The sequence below is a fragment of the Hyla sarda genome, chromosome 10, assembly GCF_029499605.1.
Source record: "Hyla sarda isolate aHylSar1 chromosome 10, aHylSar1.hap1, whole genome shotgun sequence".
Classification (NCBI taxonomy): domain Eukaryota; kingdom Metazoa; phylum Chordata; class Amphibia; order Anura; family Hylidae; genus Hyla; species Hyla sarda.
This window is the reverse complement of record NC_079198.1, coordinates 114,054,909-114,072,466: the sequence shown is the minus strand read 5'-3', so window position 1 is coordinate 114,072,466 and position 17,558 is coordinate 114,054,909. Positions and strand designations below refer to the sequence as shown.

The 17,558-nt window shown below is 48.2% G+C and overlaps 1 protein-coding gene across 3 annotated transcripts in view; it reads right to left on the bottom strand.

Annotated features, from left to right (window-relative positions):
• Positions 1 to 4,745: 4,745 nt before the first annotated feature.
• KIRREL3 (kirre like nephrin family adhesion molecule 3) overlaps positions 4,746 to 17,558 on the bottom strand; it is an 882,952-nt gene continuing 870,139 nt past the window's right edge. For all 3 annotated transcript variants that reach the window (XM_056542707.1, XM_056542708.1, XM_056542709.1), the window contains 2 exons: positions 11,740 to 11,820; positions 4,746 to 6,545 (listed from right to left, as the gene is read on the bottom strand). In XM_056542707.1, coding sequence (XP_056398682.1) covers positions 6,114 to 6,545; positions 11,740 to 11,820 — 513 coding nt within the window. In that variant the 3' untranslated portion in view covers positions 4,746 to 6,113. The remainder of the gene's footprint in view (positions 6,546 to 11,739; positions 11,821 to 17,558) is intronic.

Here is a 17,558-nt window from a genome sequence, read left to right as displayed (position 1 = left end):
CATCTGCTATGCATGGTTGCTAAAATGGATCGAGATGTCAGCAGAGAGCACTGTGTTCGTGATGTCATCAGTGTTCCAAAAAGAAAGGAATTTCCTCTGTAGCATTCAGCAGCTAATAAGTACTGGAAGGATTAAGATTTTTTAATAGAAGTAATTTACAAATATGTTTTAACTTTCTGCCACCATTTGATTTAAAAGAAAAAAGGTTTTCACCGGAGTACCCCTTTAAGCCTCATAAGCATGGAGTTCCCCAGAGCTTAAAGGGGTTCTCCAGTTTTTTTTAGCAACTGGTGCCAGAAAGTTAAACAGATCTGTAAATTACTTCTATTAAAAAATCTTAATCCTTCCAGTACTTATTAGCTGCTGAATACTACAGAGGAAATTCTTTTCTTTTTGGAACACAGAGCTCTCTGCTGACATCATGAGCACAGTGCTCTCTGCTGACATCTGCTGTCCATTTTAGGAACTGTCCAGAGCAGCATATGGTTTCTATGGGGATTTTCTCCTACTCTGCACAGTTCTTAAAATGGACAGAGGTGTCAGTAGAGAGCACTGTGGTCATGATGTTAGCAGAGAGCTCTGTGTTCCAAAAAGAAAAGAATTTCCTCTGTAGTGTTCAGCAGCAAATAAGTACTGGAAGGATTAAGATTTTTTTAATAGAAGTAATTTACAAATCTGTTGTACTTTCTGGCACCAGTTGATTAAAAAAGAAAACGTTTTCCACCGGAGTACCCCTTTAACAGGTTGTCCCCTGGAGTCCTCTTCCCTCCTCCATGACCACATGGTTTTGCAGCACCAGGAGGCACCCTGGTTGGAAAACACTGGTATAAGGGATGCCCCACAGATGTTCAATACAGTTTAGGAGACATGATTGGCCAGTCCATCACCTTTGGGCTATGTTCACACTTCTCCGTGCGGATATTCCGGGGACTGTGGGCGCCCGCATAATATGCCGACGTTAAGACCGCACAGGAATCCACCGTCTCATTGACTGCTATGCATTTTGCGCAAAGCCCGAAGAAAGAATGAACAGGTTAATTCTTTCTGCGGACACAGAAAACTGAATTTCCGTGCCAGAAACATTTGGCGTGGAAATTCCGGACGTGTGAGCATGGCCTTACCCTCAGTTTCTTTAGCAAGGCAGTGGTCATCTTGGAGGTGTTTGGGGTCCTTATCGTGTTGGAATTCTCCCCTGCGGCCCAGTCTCTGAAGGGAGGGGTCTATGCGCTGCTCCAGTATGTCACAGTACATGTTGGCGTTCATGGTTCCCTCAATGAACTGTAGCTCCCCAGTGCCAGCAGCTCTCATGCAGCCCCAGACCATGACTCCCACCACCATGCTTGACTGTAGGCAGGACACACTTGTCTTTGTCCTCCTCACCTGGTTGCTTCCACACTCGCTTGACACCATCTGAACCAAAATGTTTATTTTGGTCTCATCGGACCACAGGACTTGGTTCCAGTAATCCATGTCCTTAGTCTTGTCTTCAGCAAACTGTCTGTGGGCTTTCTTGTGGATGACAGACATGCAGACCAATTTGATGCATTGTGTGGTGTATGGTCTGAGCACTGACAGGCTGACCCCCCCCTTCAACCTCTGCAGCAATGCTGGCAGCACTTATACGTCTATTTACCAAAGAAAAGCTCTGTATATAACGCTGAACACATGCACTCAAATTATTTGGTTGACTATGGCGAGGGCTGTTCTGAAGAGAACCTGTCCTGTGAAAGTACTTTGCTTCTGCTCAGTATTAGGGTCTTATAGCCTAGGCCATCTTTATGTAGAACGATCTTTTTTTTTTTTCTTTTTTCAGATCCTCAGAGTTCTTTGCTATGAGGTACCATGTTGAACTTTCAATGACCAGTATTAGAGTGTGAGAGCGATAACACCAAATTGAAGACACCTGCTGCCCATTCACACCTGAGACCTTGTAACACTAACAAGTCACATGACAACAGGGAGGGAAAATTGCTAAATGGGCCCAATTTGGACATTTTCATTTAAGGGGGGGCTAACATTTGTTGCCAAGGTTTAGACATTAGTGGCTGTGTGTTCTTTTGAGGAGACACAACATAACGTGACACTTTGCTCACCTGCATTAACCCAATAAGCAGAGTCTGGTGATATGGGAGAATGGGTGTGATGGAAATCTCTGCCATGAGTTGTTACAATGTGGAGACCATACTGTAGCATGGTGACTACAGGGGGCATTGAGCTTTGCAGGGTATGGGGGGCTAATGAGGTCAATTCATCAGGCAGAGTTGCTCGGCAATGATGTGATAATGGAGGAGTAGTAGTAGAGGACGCAGCAGTGCGGGATGGGGAGAGATCTCTTCTGTTTGCAGCCGCTCCAGTCCAGGCCATTTATCTCCCAGACAACATTGAGATGAGTCCGACCGCCGCGCTATAACCGGAGGCAAAATGTTAACGAGGCGGAGAATGGAAGTGCGGGGGCAAGTGACCATCAGCGCTCACTGGGAGAGGACGCCATCATCACAAATGTCCGGAACATTCCTTACCCTCAGGGAATCATCTGCAAATGTTCATTTTACTTTTCTAAGACTACAGTCCTAAAGACACAGACGCTGGACTATTGCAATATCAGATTAAGGGAAATCACACCAAAATTCCAGGATACAATGGAGGGAGAACATGAGGCTCCACAACTGTGTATTATTGGACTTTTAATCATTCTCCATTATAGGTCTGGTTCACTCTCTGTGTTAACGTAGATCAAAGGGGTTCATCGGGCTGCCCCCCCAAAACTCATAACAGGGGTGACTCTCCACCACCCTTATCTTCCAGAGGGGCTCAATGTCAGGTGGCTTCCAAATCACTCATATGGGGGGGGGGGGGGGGGTTGAGCTCTTTGACAGGTGGCCCCCAAGTTACTCATATCAGGGGGGGTGGCTTACTGTCGGGTGGCACCCAAATCACTCATATTTGGGGACGGGCCCATTAACAGGTGGCCCCCAAAATCACTCAATTTGGGGGGGGGGGGGGGGGGCACATTGTCAGGTGATCCCAAAACCACTCAACTGGGGGAGGGGTTCTTTGTCAGGTAGCCCCTAAATGACTCATATCAGGGTGGGTGGCTTATTTTCTTCAGGTGGCCCCAAAATAACACATTAGAAAGAGGGGTGCTCCCTCCCCCCCAAATCTAACATATTGGAGGGGCTGATCATCAGGCTGCTCCCCAAATCACTCACATATAAGGGGGGAAGGGCTCATGATCATGATGCCCCACCTCCAAAGCAATCACATGGGAAGGGGTTCAGGGGAACCATACAAAGCAATTTTGCTCATTGTGTAATTCCATATCATACAGATTTGTTTTTTTCGTGAGAAAATTCTGAATTCCACCGTTTGTTTTGGTTTGGGATGTGGTGGAGCCTCAGTGGGATAAATCTGCACCCTGCCAACATGATGGGGTAACAATAAGGGCCGGTTCGCACACAGGAATACGGTTTGGGAGCAGAATTCCAATTATATTTAATGGGGATCTACACTGTAGTATATATGGCATGAACTGGTCTGATGCAGATTTTGAAATCCATCTGTCGTAATACAAAGTGACATCACTTCAAGAATCTGGTTTCCATCGTGAGGATTGGCCACATTGTATAGGGAAAAGTCCCATCCCAAATCACGGCATCCAGATAATTCCACATCAGACATTCAAGGGTATGTGCTCAGATTTGGGATATGGAAAAGCGACAGGAATTTCCAAGGGAAAAACCAGCACCCGCCCCCTCACAGACATCACTGTTCTTACACAGGTTTTCAAATGAAAGATAATGGGATGTGGATGTAAAGCGGAATTCATGTGGAGTTTGGTGTCCAATACATATGAGTTCCACACCAAGTGCATATACGCAGGAAAAATTTATGGCATATCTGCCCCCTGTGAAATTACAAAAACAGCGCCATGCCTGGTCTCAGGTTGTGTGTGGAATTGCAGTTCAATCGGATTGCATTGAAGTGAATAAGGTTGAAGTGTCTATAAAACGTGTAAGGGGAGAGAAACTTTATTAAGTCCGGTGGGTCACATACTTTTTATTAACTTATTTTAAGTTCTTTAAAGCAGTACTCCGGGATAAAAAAAACGTATCCCCTATCCTAAGGATAGGGAATAAGTTTCAGATCGCTGGGGGTCCAACCGCTGGTGCCCCCCGCAATCTCCCGAATGGGGCCCTGTCTCTTTGTTGAAATAGCGCACGTCGACCACCGCACAAAGCAGCAGCCGACCTTCAAAACATCCCTATGGCAGAGATGTATTAAGCGGGTGTGTCAGCTGCCGCTTCGTGTGGTGGTCAAACACACCCCCTTCCCACGGACTGCCAGGGCCCCATACAGGGTCGAACCCCCTGGGATCTAAAACTTATCCCCTATCCTGTAGATAGGGGATAAGTTTTGCTATCCCGGAGTACTTCTTTAAGTCTGTGTTCTTTAACCTGTGGCTCTGCAGCAGTTGGAAAGCTACAACCCCCAACATGCCCTGACAGCAGAAAGCTGTAGTTTTGCAACCACATGTAAAACTAATTTAGATTGAGACATGATGGGAGTTGTAGTTTTGCAACAATTAGAGAGCCAAACTTTGTTAACACTGTTGTAAGTGATGTAACCAGGAATATAGAGAGATGAAAGGATGGTTGTGTTGTTGTCAGGGTCCTCCTAACCTGTGTCCTTATTGACTTATGATCATGTGATGTGACAGCGACAATAAATACATCCCAGACTCTGTGTGACAATAGCGGCTGGATGTCCTGTGTTCGGACATGGATTTATTAAAACGCATCTATATATAGATATCCAACAAACATGGCCGACCCCACTATGACACACACACTGCCTATTTTATTGAAGGATAACACAATAACTTAGTACTCCATTCTATTTTCACATTTCATGCCCAGGCCTTCATGGAATGGTTTTATCCAGTGATCATGTGACCAGACTTTTGGCCAGCACCCATTAAGGTAAACCTTTGCAAATTTAATTCCCTGGCCATCACGGAATGGTTTATCCAGTGATCATGTGACCAAGCCCATCATGGTACCCATCAATCATTTAACATTTCATACTCTGGCTGCCATGGAATGATTTTATCCAGGGATCATGGCCCTCGGTCAGCACCCATCACGGTACCCATTGATCTTTCCATATTTAGTACCCTGACTGCCATGGAATGGTTTATCCAGTGATCATGGCCCACGATCAGCACCCATTGACACCCTCACTTCAGTTCATTTGCTATAACAGTAGAAACAATGTATGAACAGTATAAAATCATATAAATTATAGGCGCGTGACTTCTCCCCTGTGCTCAGATGTGGAGGGTCCTCGAAAGATGTGGAGATGAGACACAAAGGAAACCGATGACTCCAGTCCTCACAGTCCCTGAAACTAGAGATTTTTTTTTCATATATATTTTTTTCCTTTTTTTAAATAAAACATGACAAAATCATTGAATATATAACAAAAAAGAATCAAGATCTGCTCCATTGTTTCCTACAGCCACATTCCTCACCAGTGGGGGAATCATCCTACGTGGTTCTAGGGGATAATGGGGGTGGGGGGGGGGGGGCATGTATAAGAGGTTTGATTACCTACTACATGTTGTATATACTGGGTATTACATGGAATAGATTGGGACCTCCCCTAGTCACGTATAGACCGGTTTACTGCTACATGGACTGGTGGCGCCCCCTCTGCAGTCCCTGCCCTGCCATTATCCGCGTTCCTCATTGTGCTTACTAATGGCTCGATTCCTGCTTTATTTTGCTCCACACACGACAGGGAGCTTGACTTTTTTTTTTACATTTTTGTATTTCCGGGGATAGAGTCTATAAAATGTTTCATTATCTCCCACCTAAAGAATAGAAGCATGGCTTGTTGTACTCCATAGAACAAAGTGCTTTGTACATTATGGAGATCCTCCTCTCCTCTTTTGTTTTTTTCTTTTATAAATATAAAACTAGATAAATATCTCGGGAGGCTCCATATGACCTAAAGATCCCGGCTTCAGAATGTCCGAAGTCCTTGCCATAAGCCTCAACCACTGAAGGTCCTCCTCCTGCTACCCCCCGGCACGATTTAAGTAAGGCCCATGGTCACACATGTGTCTGCATTCTCCTCTGAAGCGGCCGGCTCGGGTCAGAGTTTTGAGAAGACGACTGGGAGTAGTGGGATGAGGAAGCAGACGCTTTGCTGGACTTGTCGAACTGGACGTAGCCATCTTGCTTCCCACTGCTGCTGACGCTGCTGTCGCACTGAGTGTCTAGGAAGGAGCTGCTGTCACTCATTGAGCCCCTCTGGAACTCGCGTTCACAAAGCTCGATGGAGCTGCTGCCCATCCCAAGGACAAAGCGCTGGCTGTAGTCGTATAGGCGGTTCTGGCCGCTCAGCGTGCTGTAGATGTTGGTGAAGGACATGCCTGTGGGCACCCGCTGCTTGTTCGCTGGCTGGCAGTTGGATAAGGAAATGGTTGGGGTCGTGTGGTGGTCCTTGAAGGTGTTAACGCTGTAGTAGCCATTGGTGGGGTCCTGAGGAAAAAAAAAAGTGTTAACTCTGGCTGAGGGGTATTGACATGCGGTGGTTTGGTATACAGTTTGAATAACCTCTCAGCATTAAAGTGCGGTATGTGATTAAATTAATTTTAGTTGCTAATTTTTAAAAATGTTACATTATTATTCCAGGGTTTTTTACAGGTATTAGATCAATTCATGAGCCCCTGGTAATGGGCCCCTTTAAATGAGGGAAGAAATGATAAAGAACATAAAGGTTATTAATCTATCATCACAGTTACTAAAAGAAAGTAAATGGCTGAGGTCACTCGTTATGAACCGCAACCGCCAAAGTATGTAAACCTCTATTGACTGTACTAACAGGTATGTATATGACTATTAAGGATTAGAAAAACAGGTTGGTTTATGGGTAGCCTTGAATTTCTACCGTACTTTCACTGTTGCCAGTTTTCTGTGGGTAGAGGGGTTATCTCAGAAAAGGTATTAACTTTTATGGCTCCCCAGTGCCCCACTTCCACCCCGGTCCCATTTAAGCACCAGGAAGCCAGGAAAGATAATACAATTTCTCTTCTCCACATAACCCTTTAAAATTGGGCTAAGAAATGACAATTTTAATAAATTCCCCAAAGTCAATTAGAAAGCTGGAGAATATGGTGCTCCTCGTAGGCGGTCCCAAACGTCTCTGGATTGCCCACCAGGAGGCTAGAAGCTGTGATTCTTTTATCATTCACATATCATACAATATTCTAATATTCTAGAGCACTGTTTCTCAAGCGCAATCCTCAAGACCCCCATCAGGTCATGTTTTCAGATGATATAATTATGGTCAGTGCATCAGGCTTCACATGACTTGTTGGGGGGTAATTGAGGACTACGCTTGGGAAACACTGTTCTAGAGCACTATTGCGTGTCAGTGTTACACTTTAACCTCTGTCGCAACCAAATAGATAGATCCTGACAGTAAACCTGGGGCTCTTTGTTAGGACCCAAGCTGTCATGGTCACCAATTAGTGCCCTATTGTTGTGTTGCGAGGTGATAATAGGCTGTCGGGGGAGCCTCATTCCTCTGTCAAACACCTTAGATGCTGATGTAAATACTAAAGGGACTAACTTCCTGGGATTGGGGTAATCTTTGCTATTTCTGAATGAGGAGATCGGCCCCACCTTACATCATATGGGCGCTGTGACTGCTGCCATACTATGTCTACCCAGCACAGACATGGGCCCCCAGGGCCTTTACTTATATGTTGGGGGTACGATGGGTAGGTAGTTAACATTTCATGGGCGTTTCAGCTTTCGGTCTGTTAAGTGGTCCCCGGCCCCTGTAATCATCAGATTGAGCAAAGGATCCGGAACAAAGACACAAAAGGCTCTGGAATCCCGCGAGAGCCGTCAGCTGCCGTTGCTGTGGAAACCACTTTGATTAAATATGACACAATCATTTTTTGGAGGAGAAGAAATTAATTATTCTTTAAACTGTGTCGCTCATCTGTATGTAAATAACGGCGACCGTGGTGGAGGATATGATACCGGCACCGGGGGTGACTGGGGAGGGAGGTACTAAGATACTGTCACCAGAGGTATGGTACTATCACTAGAGGTGGCATGATACTGTCACTAGTAAGGAAAAGGGGGATATGATATGGTCACTGGTGGTTTATGGGAGAGGGGGATAGGATTCTGGGACTGGAGGGGGATGGGGAATAGGATAATGTCACTGGTGGGGGACAGGGGGGAGAGGATACAACCACTGGTGGTAGAAGGGGGTGGGGGGATATGATACTGTAACTGATGGGAGACTGGGGATATGATACTGTCACTGGTGGGGGACGGGGTGGGGAACATAGTACTGCCCCTGGTGGGGGACGGGGGGGATATGATACTGTCACTGGTGGGGGACGGGGGGGCATATGATACTGTCACTGGTGGGGGACGGGGGGGATATGATACTGCCACTTGTGGGGGCGGGGGGGATATGATACTGCCACTGGTGGGGGAAAGGGGTGGGGGGGGATATGATACTGTCACTGGTGGGGGACGGGGGGGATATGATACTGCCACTTGTGGGGGACGGGGGGGGGATATGATACTGCCACTGGTGGGGGAAGGGGGTGGGGGGGGATATGATACTGTCACTGGTGGGGGACGGTGGGATATGATACTGCCACTGGTGGGGGACGGGGGGTATATGATACTGCCACTGGTGGGGGACGGGGGTATATGATACTGCCACTGGTGGGGGACAGGGTGGGGAACATAGTACTGCCCCTGGTGGGGGATGGGGGGGTATATGATACTGCCACTGGTGGGGGACGGGGGGGATATGATACTGCCACTGGTGGGGGACAGGGAGTATATTATACTGCCACTGGTGGGGGACGGGGGGGATATGATACTGCCACTTGTGGGGGACAGGGGGTATATAATACTGCCACTGGTGGGGGACAGGGGGTATATGATACTGCCACTGGTGGGGGACAGGGGGGATATGATACTGTCACTGGTGGGGGACGGGGGGGATATGATACTGTCACTGGTGGGGGAAGGGGGTGGGGGGGATATGATACTGTCACTGGTGGGGGGCGGGATATGATACTGCCACTGGTGGGGGACGGGGGGGATATGATGCTGCCACTTGTGGGGGATGGGGGGGGGGGATATGATACTGTCACTGGTGGGGGGGGGGATATGATACTGCCACTGGTGGGGGATGGAGGGGATATGATACTGCCACTGGTGGGGGGCGGGGGGATATGATACTGTCACTGGTGGGGGGCGGGATATGATACTGCCACTGGTGGGGGACGGGGGGGATATGATACTGCCACTTGTGGGGGACGGGGGGGGATATGATACTGCCACTTGTGGGGGACGGGGGGGGGGATATGATACTGCCACTTGTGGGGGACGGGGGGGGGGATATGATACTGCCACTGGTGGGGGATGGAGGGGATATGATACTGCCACTGGTGGGGGGCGGGGGGGGATATGATGCTGCCACTTGTGGGGGATGGGGGGGGGGATATGATACTGTCACTGGTGGGGGGGGGGATATGATACTGCCACTGGTGGGGGATGGAGGGGATATGATACTGCCACTGGTGGGGGGGGGGATATGATACTGCCACTGGTGGGGGATGGAGGGGATATGATACTGCCACTGGTGGGGGACGGGGGGGATATGATACTGTCACTGGTGGGGGGCGGGATATGATACTGCCACTGGTGGGGGACGGGGGGGATATGATACTGCCACTTGTGGGGGACGGGGGGGGGGGGGATATGATACTGCCACTTGTGGGGGACGGGGGGGGGGATATGATACTGCCACTTGTGGGGGACGGGGGGGGGGGATATGATACTGCCACTGGTGGGGGATGGAGGGGATATGATACTGCCACTGGTGGGGGGCGGGGGGGGATATGATGCTGCCATTTGTGGGGGATGGGGGGGGGGATATGATACTGTCACTGGTGGGGGGGGGGATATGATACTGCCACTGGTGGGGGATGGAGGGGATATGATACTGCCACTGGTGGGGGGCGGGATATGATACTGCCACTGGTGGGGGACGGGGGGGATATGATACTGTCACTGGTGGGGGGCGGGATATGATACTGCCACTGGTGGGGGACGGGGGGGATATGATACTGCCACTTGTGGGGGACGGGGACGGGGGGTATATGATACTGCCACTGGTGGGGGACGGGGGTATATGATACTGCCACTGGTGGGGGACAGGGTGGGGAACATAGTACTGCCCCTGGTGGGGGATGGGGGGGTATATGATACTGCCACTGGTGGGGGACGGGGGGGATATGATACTGCCACTGGTGGGGGACAGGGAGTATATTATACTGCCACTGGTGGGGGACGGGGGGGATATGATACTGCCACTTGTGGGGGACAGGGGGTATATAATACTGCCACTGGTGGGGGACAGGGGGTATATGATACTGCCACTGGTGGGGGACAGGGGGGATATGATACTGTCACTGGTGGGGGACGGGGGGGATATGATACTGTCACTGGTGGGGGAAGGGGGTGGGGGGGATATGATACTGTCACTGGTGGGGGGCGGGATATGATACTGCCACTGGTGGGGGACGGGGGGGATATGATGCTGCCACTTGTGGGGGATGGGGGGGGGGGATATGATACTGTCACTGGTGGGGGGGGGGATATGATACTGCCACTGGTGGGGGATGGAGGGGATATGATACTGCCACTGGTGGGGGGCGGGGGGATATGATACTGTCACTGGTGGGGGGCGGGATATGATACTGCCACTGGTGGGGGACGGGGGGGATATGATACTGCCACTTGTGGGGGACGGGGGGGGGATATGATACTGCCACTTGTGGGGGACGGGGGGGGGGATATGATACTGCCACTTGTGGGGGACGGGGGGGGGGGGATATGATACTGCCACTGGTGGGGGATGGAGGGGATATGATACTGCCACTGGTGGGGGGCGGGGGGGGATATGATGCTGCCACTTGTGGGGGATGGGGGGGGGGATATGATACTGTCACTGGTGGGGGGGGGGATATGATACTGCCACTGGTGGGGGATGGAGGGGATATGATACTGCCACTGGTGGGGGGCGGGATATGATACTGCCACTGGTGGGGGACGGGGGGGATATGATACTGTCACTGGTGGGGGGCGGGATATGATACTGCCACTGGTGGGGGACGGGGGGGATATGATACTGCCACTTGTGGGGGACGGGGGGGGGGGGGGATATGATACTGCCACTTGTGGGGGACGGGGGGGGGGATATGATACTGCCACTTGTGGGGGACGGGGGGGGGGGATATGATACTGCCACTGGTGGGGGATGGAGGGGATATGATACTGCCACTGGTGGGGGGCGGGGGGATATGATACTGTCACTGGTGGGGGACAGGGGTTATGGTACTGTCACGGGTGGGAGACGAGGAGATATGATACTGTCACTGGTGATGATGAGAGGAAATACACAAAAGCCATAAAATATGGAAATGCCTTACTTAATTATACGCCAATCCCGCTAATTTAAATATGGTATTGTAGATGGTACAGACTGGGAGCTCCATCAGCACTGATGGCAAACAGAGATTTTGAAAGCTGTAGAATTTGAGTCCCTGACAGCAAGCAGAGATCTTGGTGCTCACCCATAATGCCTTGCACTGTACATGTACATACAGTAATCCTGTTCCTATCTTACCTTCTGAAACTCCTTTTCTTCTTCCTTTAAGACCTCGAGCTGCTTGAGGACCGAGTCCTGCTGGAAGTCTCCTCTGTCGATCTGTAGGAGAAGGAAAAAGCCACTGGTGAGACCAAGATCCGTCCATCGACTACCTGGCTTAGATACCTCTGGTGCAATGTATCCCTAACCTGGGGCACTACAGCTGTTGCAAAACTGCAACTCCCAGCATGCCCTGACAGCCGAAGGCTGTCAGGGCATGCTGGGAGTTGCAGTTTTGCAACAGCTGGGGAGCCTCAGGTTGGGAAACATGGCTATAGAATGATGGGAGTTGTAGTTTTGAATGCTGTAGGTTGTGGAACTCAACTCTATGGGTGTACCCTACTTTTTGGGACAATAACTCCCCTTGCCCTTTGGAGGTCATAAAATGGCTGCTCACCTCCCCTGCCGCCTATGGGGCTTGTTGCACCCCCTCCCAGCAGTCCCATGCACAGAAGTCAGTGATGCCCAGGATAATAGGAGCGATCCAAGGGGATGGCACTGACTGCATACTAAACCACTCTGCCCGCACCGAAGTCCTAGGTATAACTAAGGGTTAACCCCCTCTAACGTCAGTAGAAATCCATCTCGGATATGGTAATATATACATATATTTTGCATTGGACCCCGCGGGGGCCGTGGAGGTTAAGCCGCATGGAAATGTTACTCATAGTTGCTATTGATTTTCCGGCGCCGCTCTTTTTGCTTTGCCCGAGGGACTGAGAGCCGATATTGGAGTGGGAGTGGGGGGGGGGGGGGGGGGGGGGCGCCAATGTCCTGTCCAGGGACCACAGAATATAAATCTGCTAAATTAATGGCAGGACGGGAAGAATCGGCGCACGTGTGCAAAATCTGTGCTATGTCTCGCTGTTGTCAGTGGTGGTGGAGGGGTTAAGGAGCCGCTTTTCTATTAGGGCTATGAGAGGTCTGTGGTGGGGGGCAGCAGGGGGGGGGGGGGGATATCAGTCCGGTCCCCAATAGGACTCTCTATATATGCTCCAGGGGTTATGGTGCCGACGCTGCCATCTTGTTTCAGATTACACCATGGTTGGCATACGGTTTAGGGGTATTAAAATCGTATGAGCTATAGCCATATAAAACCATATACACAGGATCTCACTGACTTCCATACACTAAAAAAACGTATAAGGTGAATATACAGTATTAAAACAGTAGAAAAAAACCTTATAGGACCCTCGTAAAAAAAAATAACAAAATTAAAATAAACGCACTGGACTGCGCCAAACCGGATTCATTTTGCATACGGCTTTTAAATGCCAATCTATGGGTATGGCGAAAAAAACTGTTCCATACATTTTATGACTTAAAACGGTATACGGTCGCCATATACATAAAGCGAGGTGTGAATGCAGCCTTATTGGAGATCTGCGCAGTAATGATCAAGGGAGAATGGACGGCGCCGCTCTCCGAGGTGTCCAAATAATGGAGGCGCAGAGGCCGGACTGGAACGTTTGGGGCCCAACTTCTCAATCTACTTCCCTCCTTCCTAAGCAGAGGCCCCATAGATCAGACCAAGATGAAATGTAGCTGAGCCGAGTGTGTCAACTAGCATCAAATCATTTATCTGTAGTGTTACATAGGACTGCAGGTCACATCTACTACATTATCTGTATTCTGAGAGTTATTACTGTGTTATATGTGGTATTACATAGGACTGCAGGTGACGTCTACTACATTATCTGTACTCTGAGAGTTATCACTGTGTAATCTGTGGTGTTACATAGGACTGCAGGTCACATCTACTACATTATCTGTACTCAGAGAGTTATCACTGTGTTATCTGTACTGTTACATAGGACTGCAGGTCACATGCACTACATTATCTGTACTCAGAGAGATATCACTGTGTTATCTGTGGTGTTACATAGGACTGCAGATCACATCTACTACATTGTCTGTCCTCAGAGAGATATCACTGTGTTATCTGTGGTGTTACATAGGACTGCAGATCACATCTACTACATTATCTGTACTCAGAGAGATATCACTGTGTTATCTGTGGTGTTACATAGGACTGCAGGTCACATCCACTACATTATCTGTACTCAGAGTTATCACTGTGTTATCTGTGGTGTTACATAGGACTGCAGGTAACATATACTACATTATCTGTACTCAGAGAGTTATCACTGTGTTATCTGTGGTGTTACATAGGACTGCAGATCACATCTACTACATTATCTGTACTCAGAGAGATATCACTGTGTTATCTGTGGTGTTACATAGGACTGCAGGTCACATCCACTACATTATCTGTACTCAGAGTTATCACTGTGTTATCTGTGGTGTTACATAGGACTGCAGGTAACATATACTACATTATCTGTACTCAGAGAGTTATCACTGTGTTATCTGTGGTGTTACATAGGACTGCAGGTCACATCTACTGCATAAAATGTTAGCAAGGGGCAAAACAGAAAAGTCAAAGCTGAGCTCTGCTACATCTTCATATAAACAACATGCTCTGCACTAAAAGCTGCTGGTGAGGCTGGGAGTGAAACTTCAATTTTTTGCCTCTGTTCCAAATTAGGTGTCATCCATCTTTCCTAGACTTCTGAACAGCAAGTCTGTCTTGTTATGTTACCACTTCCATGCACAGAGCCAGCTATGCTATTCTTCCACTGGGGCAAAAATGGACTGACCACCCCTCTCCCTCTCATGAAAATACACTCGCCCAGAGTTAACAATATTTGCCCACACCCCCATGAAATGTAACACAACATTCATACCGCTATACTGCACACTTTTATAGCACTGCTTCACCACATACCTACATAGCACTGCTTCACCACATACCTACATAGCACTGCTTCACCACATACCTACATAGCACTGCTTCACCACATACCTACATAGCACTGCTTCACCACATACCTACATAGCACTGCTTCACCACATACCTACATAGCACTGCTTCACCACATACCTACATAGCACTGCTTCACCACATACCTACATAGCACTGCTTCACCACATACCTACATAGCACTGCTTCACCACATACCTACATAGCACTGCTTCACCACATACCTACATAGCACTGCTTCACCATATACCTACATAGCACTGCTTCACCACATACCTACATAGCACTGCTTCACCATATACCTACATAGCACTGCTTCACCACATACCTACATAGCACTGCTTCACCACATACCTACATAGCACTGCTTCACCACATACCTACATAGCACTGCTTCACCATATACCTACATAGCACTGCTTCACCATATACCTACATAGCACTGCTTCACCACATACCTACATAGCACTGCTTCACCATATACCTACATAGCACTGCTTCACCACATACCTACATAGCACTGCTTCACCACATACCTACATAGCACTGCTTCACCATATACCTACATAGCACTGCTTCACCATATACCTACATAGCACTGCATCACCACATACCTACATAGCACTGCTTCACCATATACCTACATAGCACTGCTTCACCACATACCTACATAGCACTGCTTCACCATATACCTACATAGCACTGCTTCACCACATACCTAAATAGCACTGCTTCACCATATACCTACATAGCACTGCTTCACCACATACCTACATAGCACTGCTTCACCACATACCTACATAGCACTGCTTCACCATATACCTACATAGCACTGCTTCACCGCATACCTACATAGCACTGCTTCACCGCATACCTACATAGCACTGCTTCACCACATACCTACATAGCACTGCTTCACCACATACCTACATAACACTGCTTCACCATATACCTACATAGCACTGCTTCCCCATATACCTACATAGCACTGCTTCACCATATACCTACATAGCACTGCTTCACCATATACCTACATAGCACTGCTACACCTACATAGCACCACTATGCTGTTTACACACACTGTACCAATAAACTTATTGGTATATTTTTCACAGGGCTTTGGGAAAGAAGAGTAACTTTTTCTGCAGGAACTATACCGTTAGAGACCCAGCTTTCCCAGTAGGAGATATGACTGAGGAATGAGTTATATATATCGGGCCCAGCGGCTTCAGTTATTAGGAGACTGTTGCAGTATCGGTGACTTTGTGCTACATCGCAGAACGTTCCTCCCTGATGGATGTGACGCCATGAACAGGCCGCTGTCACCGCCCGGCTATTAGGATAAGGAATGCGTTGTTTTCTTCCTGATCCAGCGAACTGCGATTGTGTTTAATTAAAGTAACAGAGTAAATCTTAAGAAGCTGAACAGAAGGCGGCAATCTGTATCCTGTAATCTCTGCCGCACCTGCCGGGGTCCGCAGTATGACAGGGGAGGGGATCAGGCTAGGTAAATCTATTAGTCAATAACTAAAGCCAAATAAAGAACATAAGACCTGACATACAAAACAAACAGAGATGTAGCAGAGCTGAGCGGTGGAATTCAGTGAAAGAAAAAGTGAAATAATGTACAGTGATAACAGAGTACAGATAATGTATAGATGTGACCTGCAGTCCTATGTAACACCACAGATAATACAGTGATAACAGAGTACAGATAATGTAGATGTGACCTGCAGTCCTATGTAACACCACAGATAACACAGTGATAACTCTGAGTACAAATAATGTAGTACATATGTAAGTACTATGTAGGGGTGCAGTATAGCAGTGTTATGTAGGGGTGCAGTATAGCAGTGTTATGTAGGGGTGCAGTATAGCAGTGTTATGTAGGTGTGCAGTATAGCAGTGTTATGTAGGGGTGCAGTATAGCAGTGTTATGTAGGGGTGCAGTATAGCAGTGTTATCTAGGGGTGCAGTATAGCGGTGTTATGTAGGGGTGCAGTATAGCAGTGTTATGTAGGGGTGCAGTATAGCAGTGTTATGTAGGGGTACAGTATAGCAGTGTTATGTAGGGGTGCAGTATAGCAGTGTTATGTAGGGGTGCAGTATAGCAGTGTTATGTAGGGGTGCAGTATAGCGGTGTTATGTAGGGGTGCAGTATAGCAGTGTTATGTAGGGGTGCAGTATAGCAGTGTTATGTAGGGGTGCAGTATAGCAGTGTTATGTAGGGGTGCAGTATAGCAGTGTTATGTAGGGGTGCAGTATAGCAGTGTTATGTAGGGGTGCAGTATAGCAGTGTTATGTAGGGGTGCAGTATAGCAGTGTTATGTAGGTTTGCAGTATAGCAGTGTTATGTAGGGGTGCAGTATAGCAGTGTTATGTAGGGGTGCAGTATAGCAGTGTTATCTAGGGGTGCAGCATAGCGGTGTTATGTAGGGGTGCAGTATAGCGGTGCTATGTAGGTGTGCAGTATAGCAGTGTTATGTAGGGGTGCAGTATAGCAGTGTTATGTAGGGGTGCAGTATAGCAGTGTTATGTAGGGGTGCAGTATAGCAGTGTTATGTAGGGGTGCAGTATAACAGTGTTATGTAGGGGTGCAGTATAGCGGTGTTATGTAGGGGTGCAGTATAGCGGTGTTATGTAGGGCTGCAGTATAGCGGTGCTATGTAGGTGTGCAGTATAGCGGTGTTATGTAGGTGTGCAGTATAGCAGTGTTATGTAGAGGTGCAGTATAGCGGTTGTATGTAGGTGTGCAGTATAGTGGTATGTAGGTGTGAGTTATAGCAGTGTTATGTAGGGGTGCAGTATAGCGGTGTTATGTAGGGGTGCAGTATAACAGTGTTATGTAGGGGTGCAGTATAGCGGTGTTATGTAGGGGTGCAGTATAGCGGTGTTATGTAGGGCTGCAGTATAGCGGTGCTATGTAGGTGTGCAGTATAGCGGTGTTATGTAGGTGTGCAGTATAGCAGTGTTA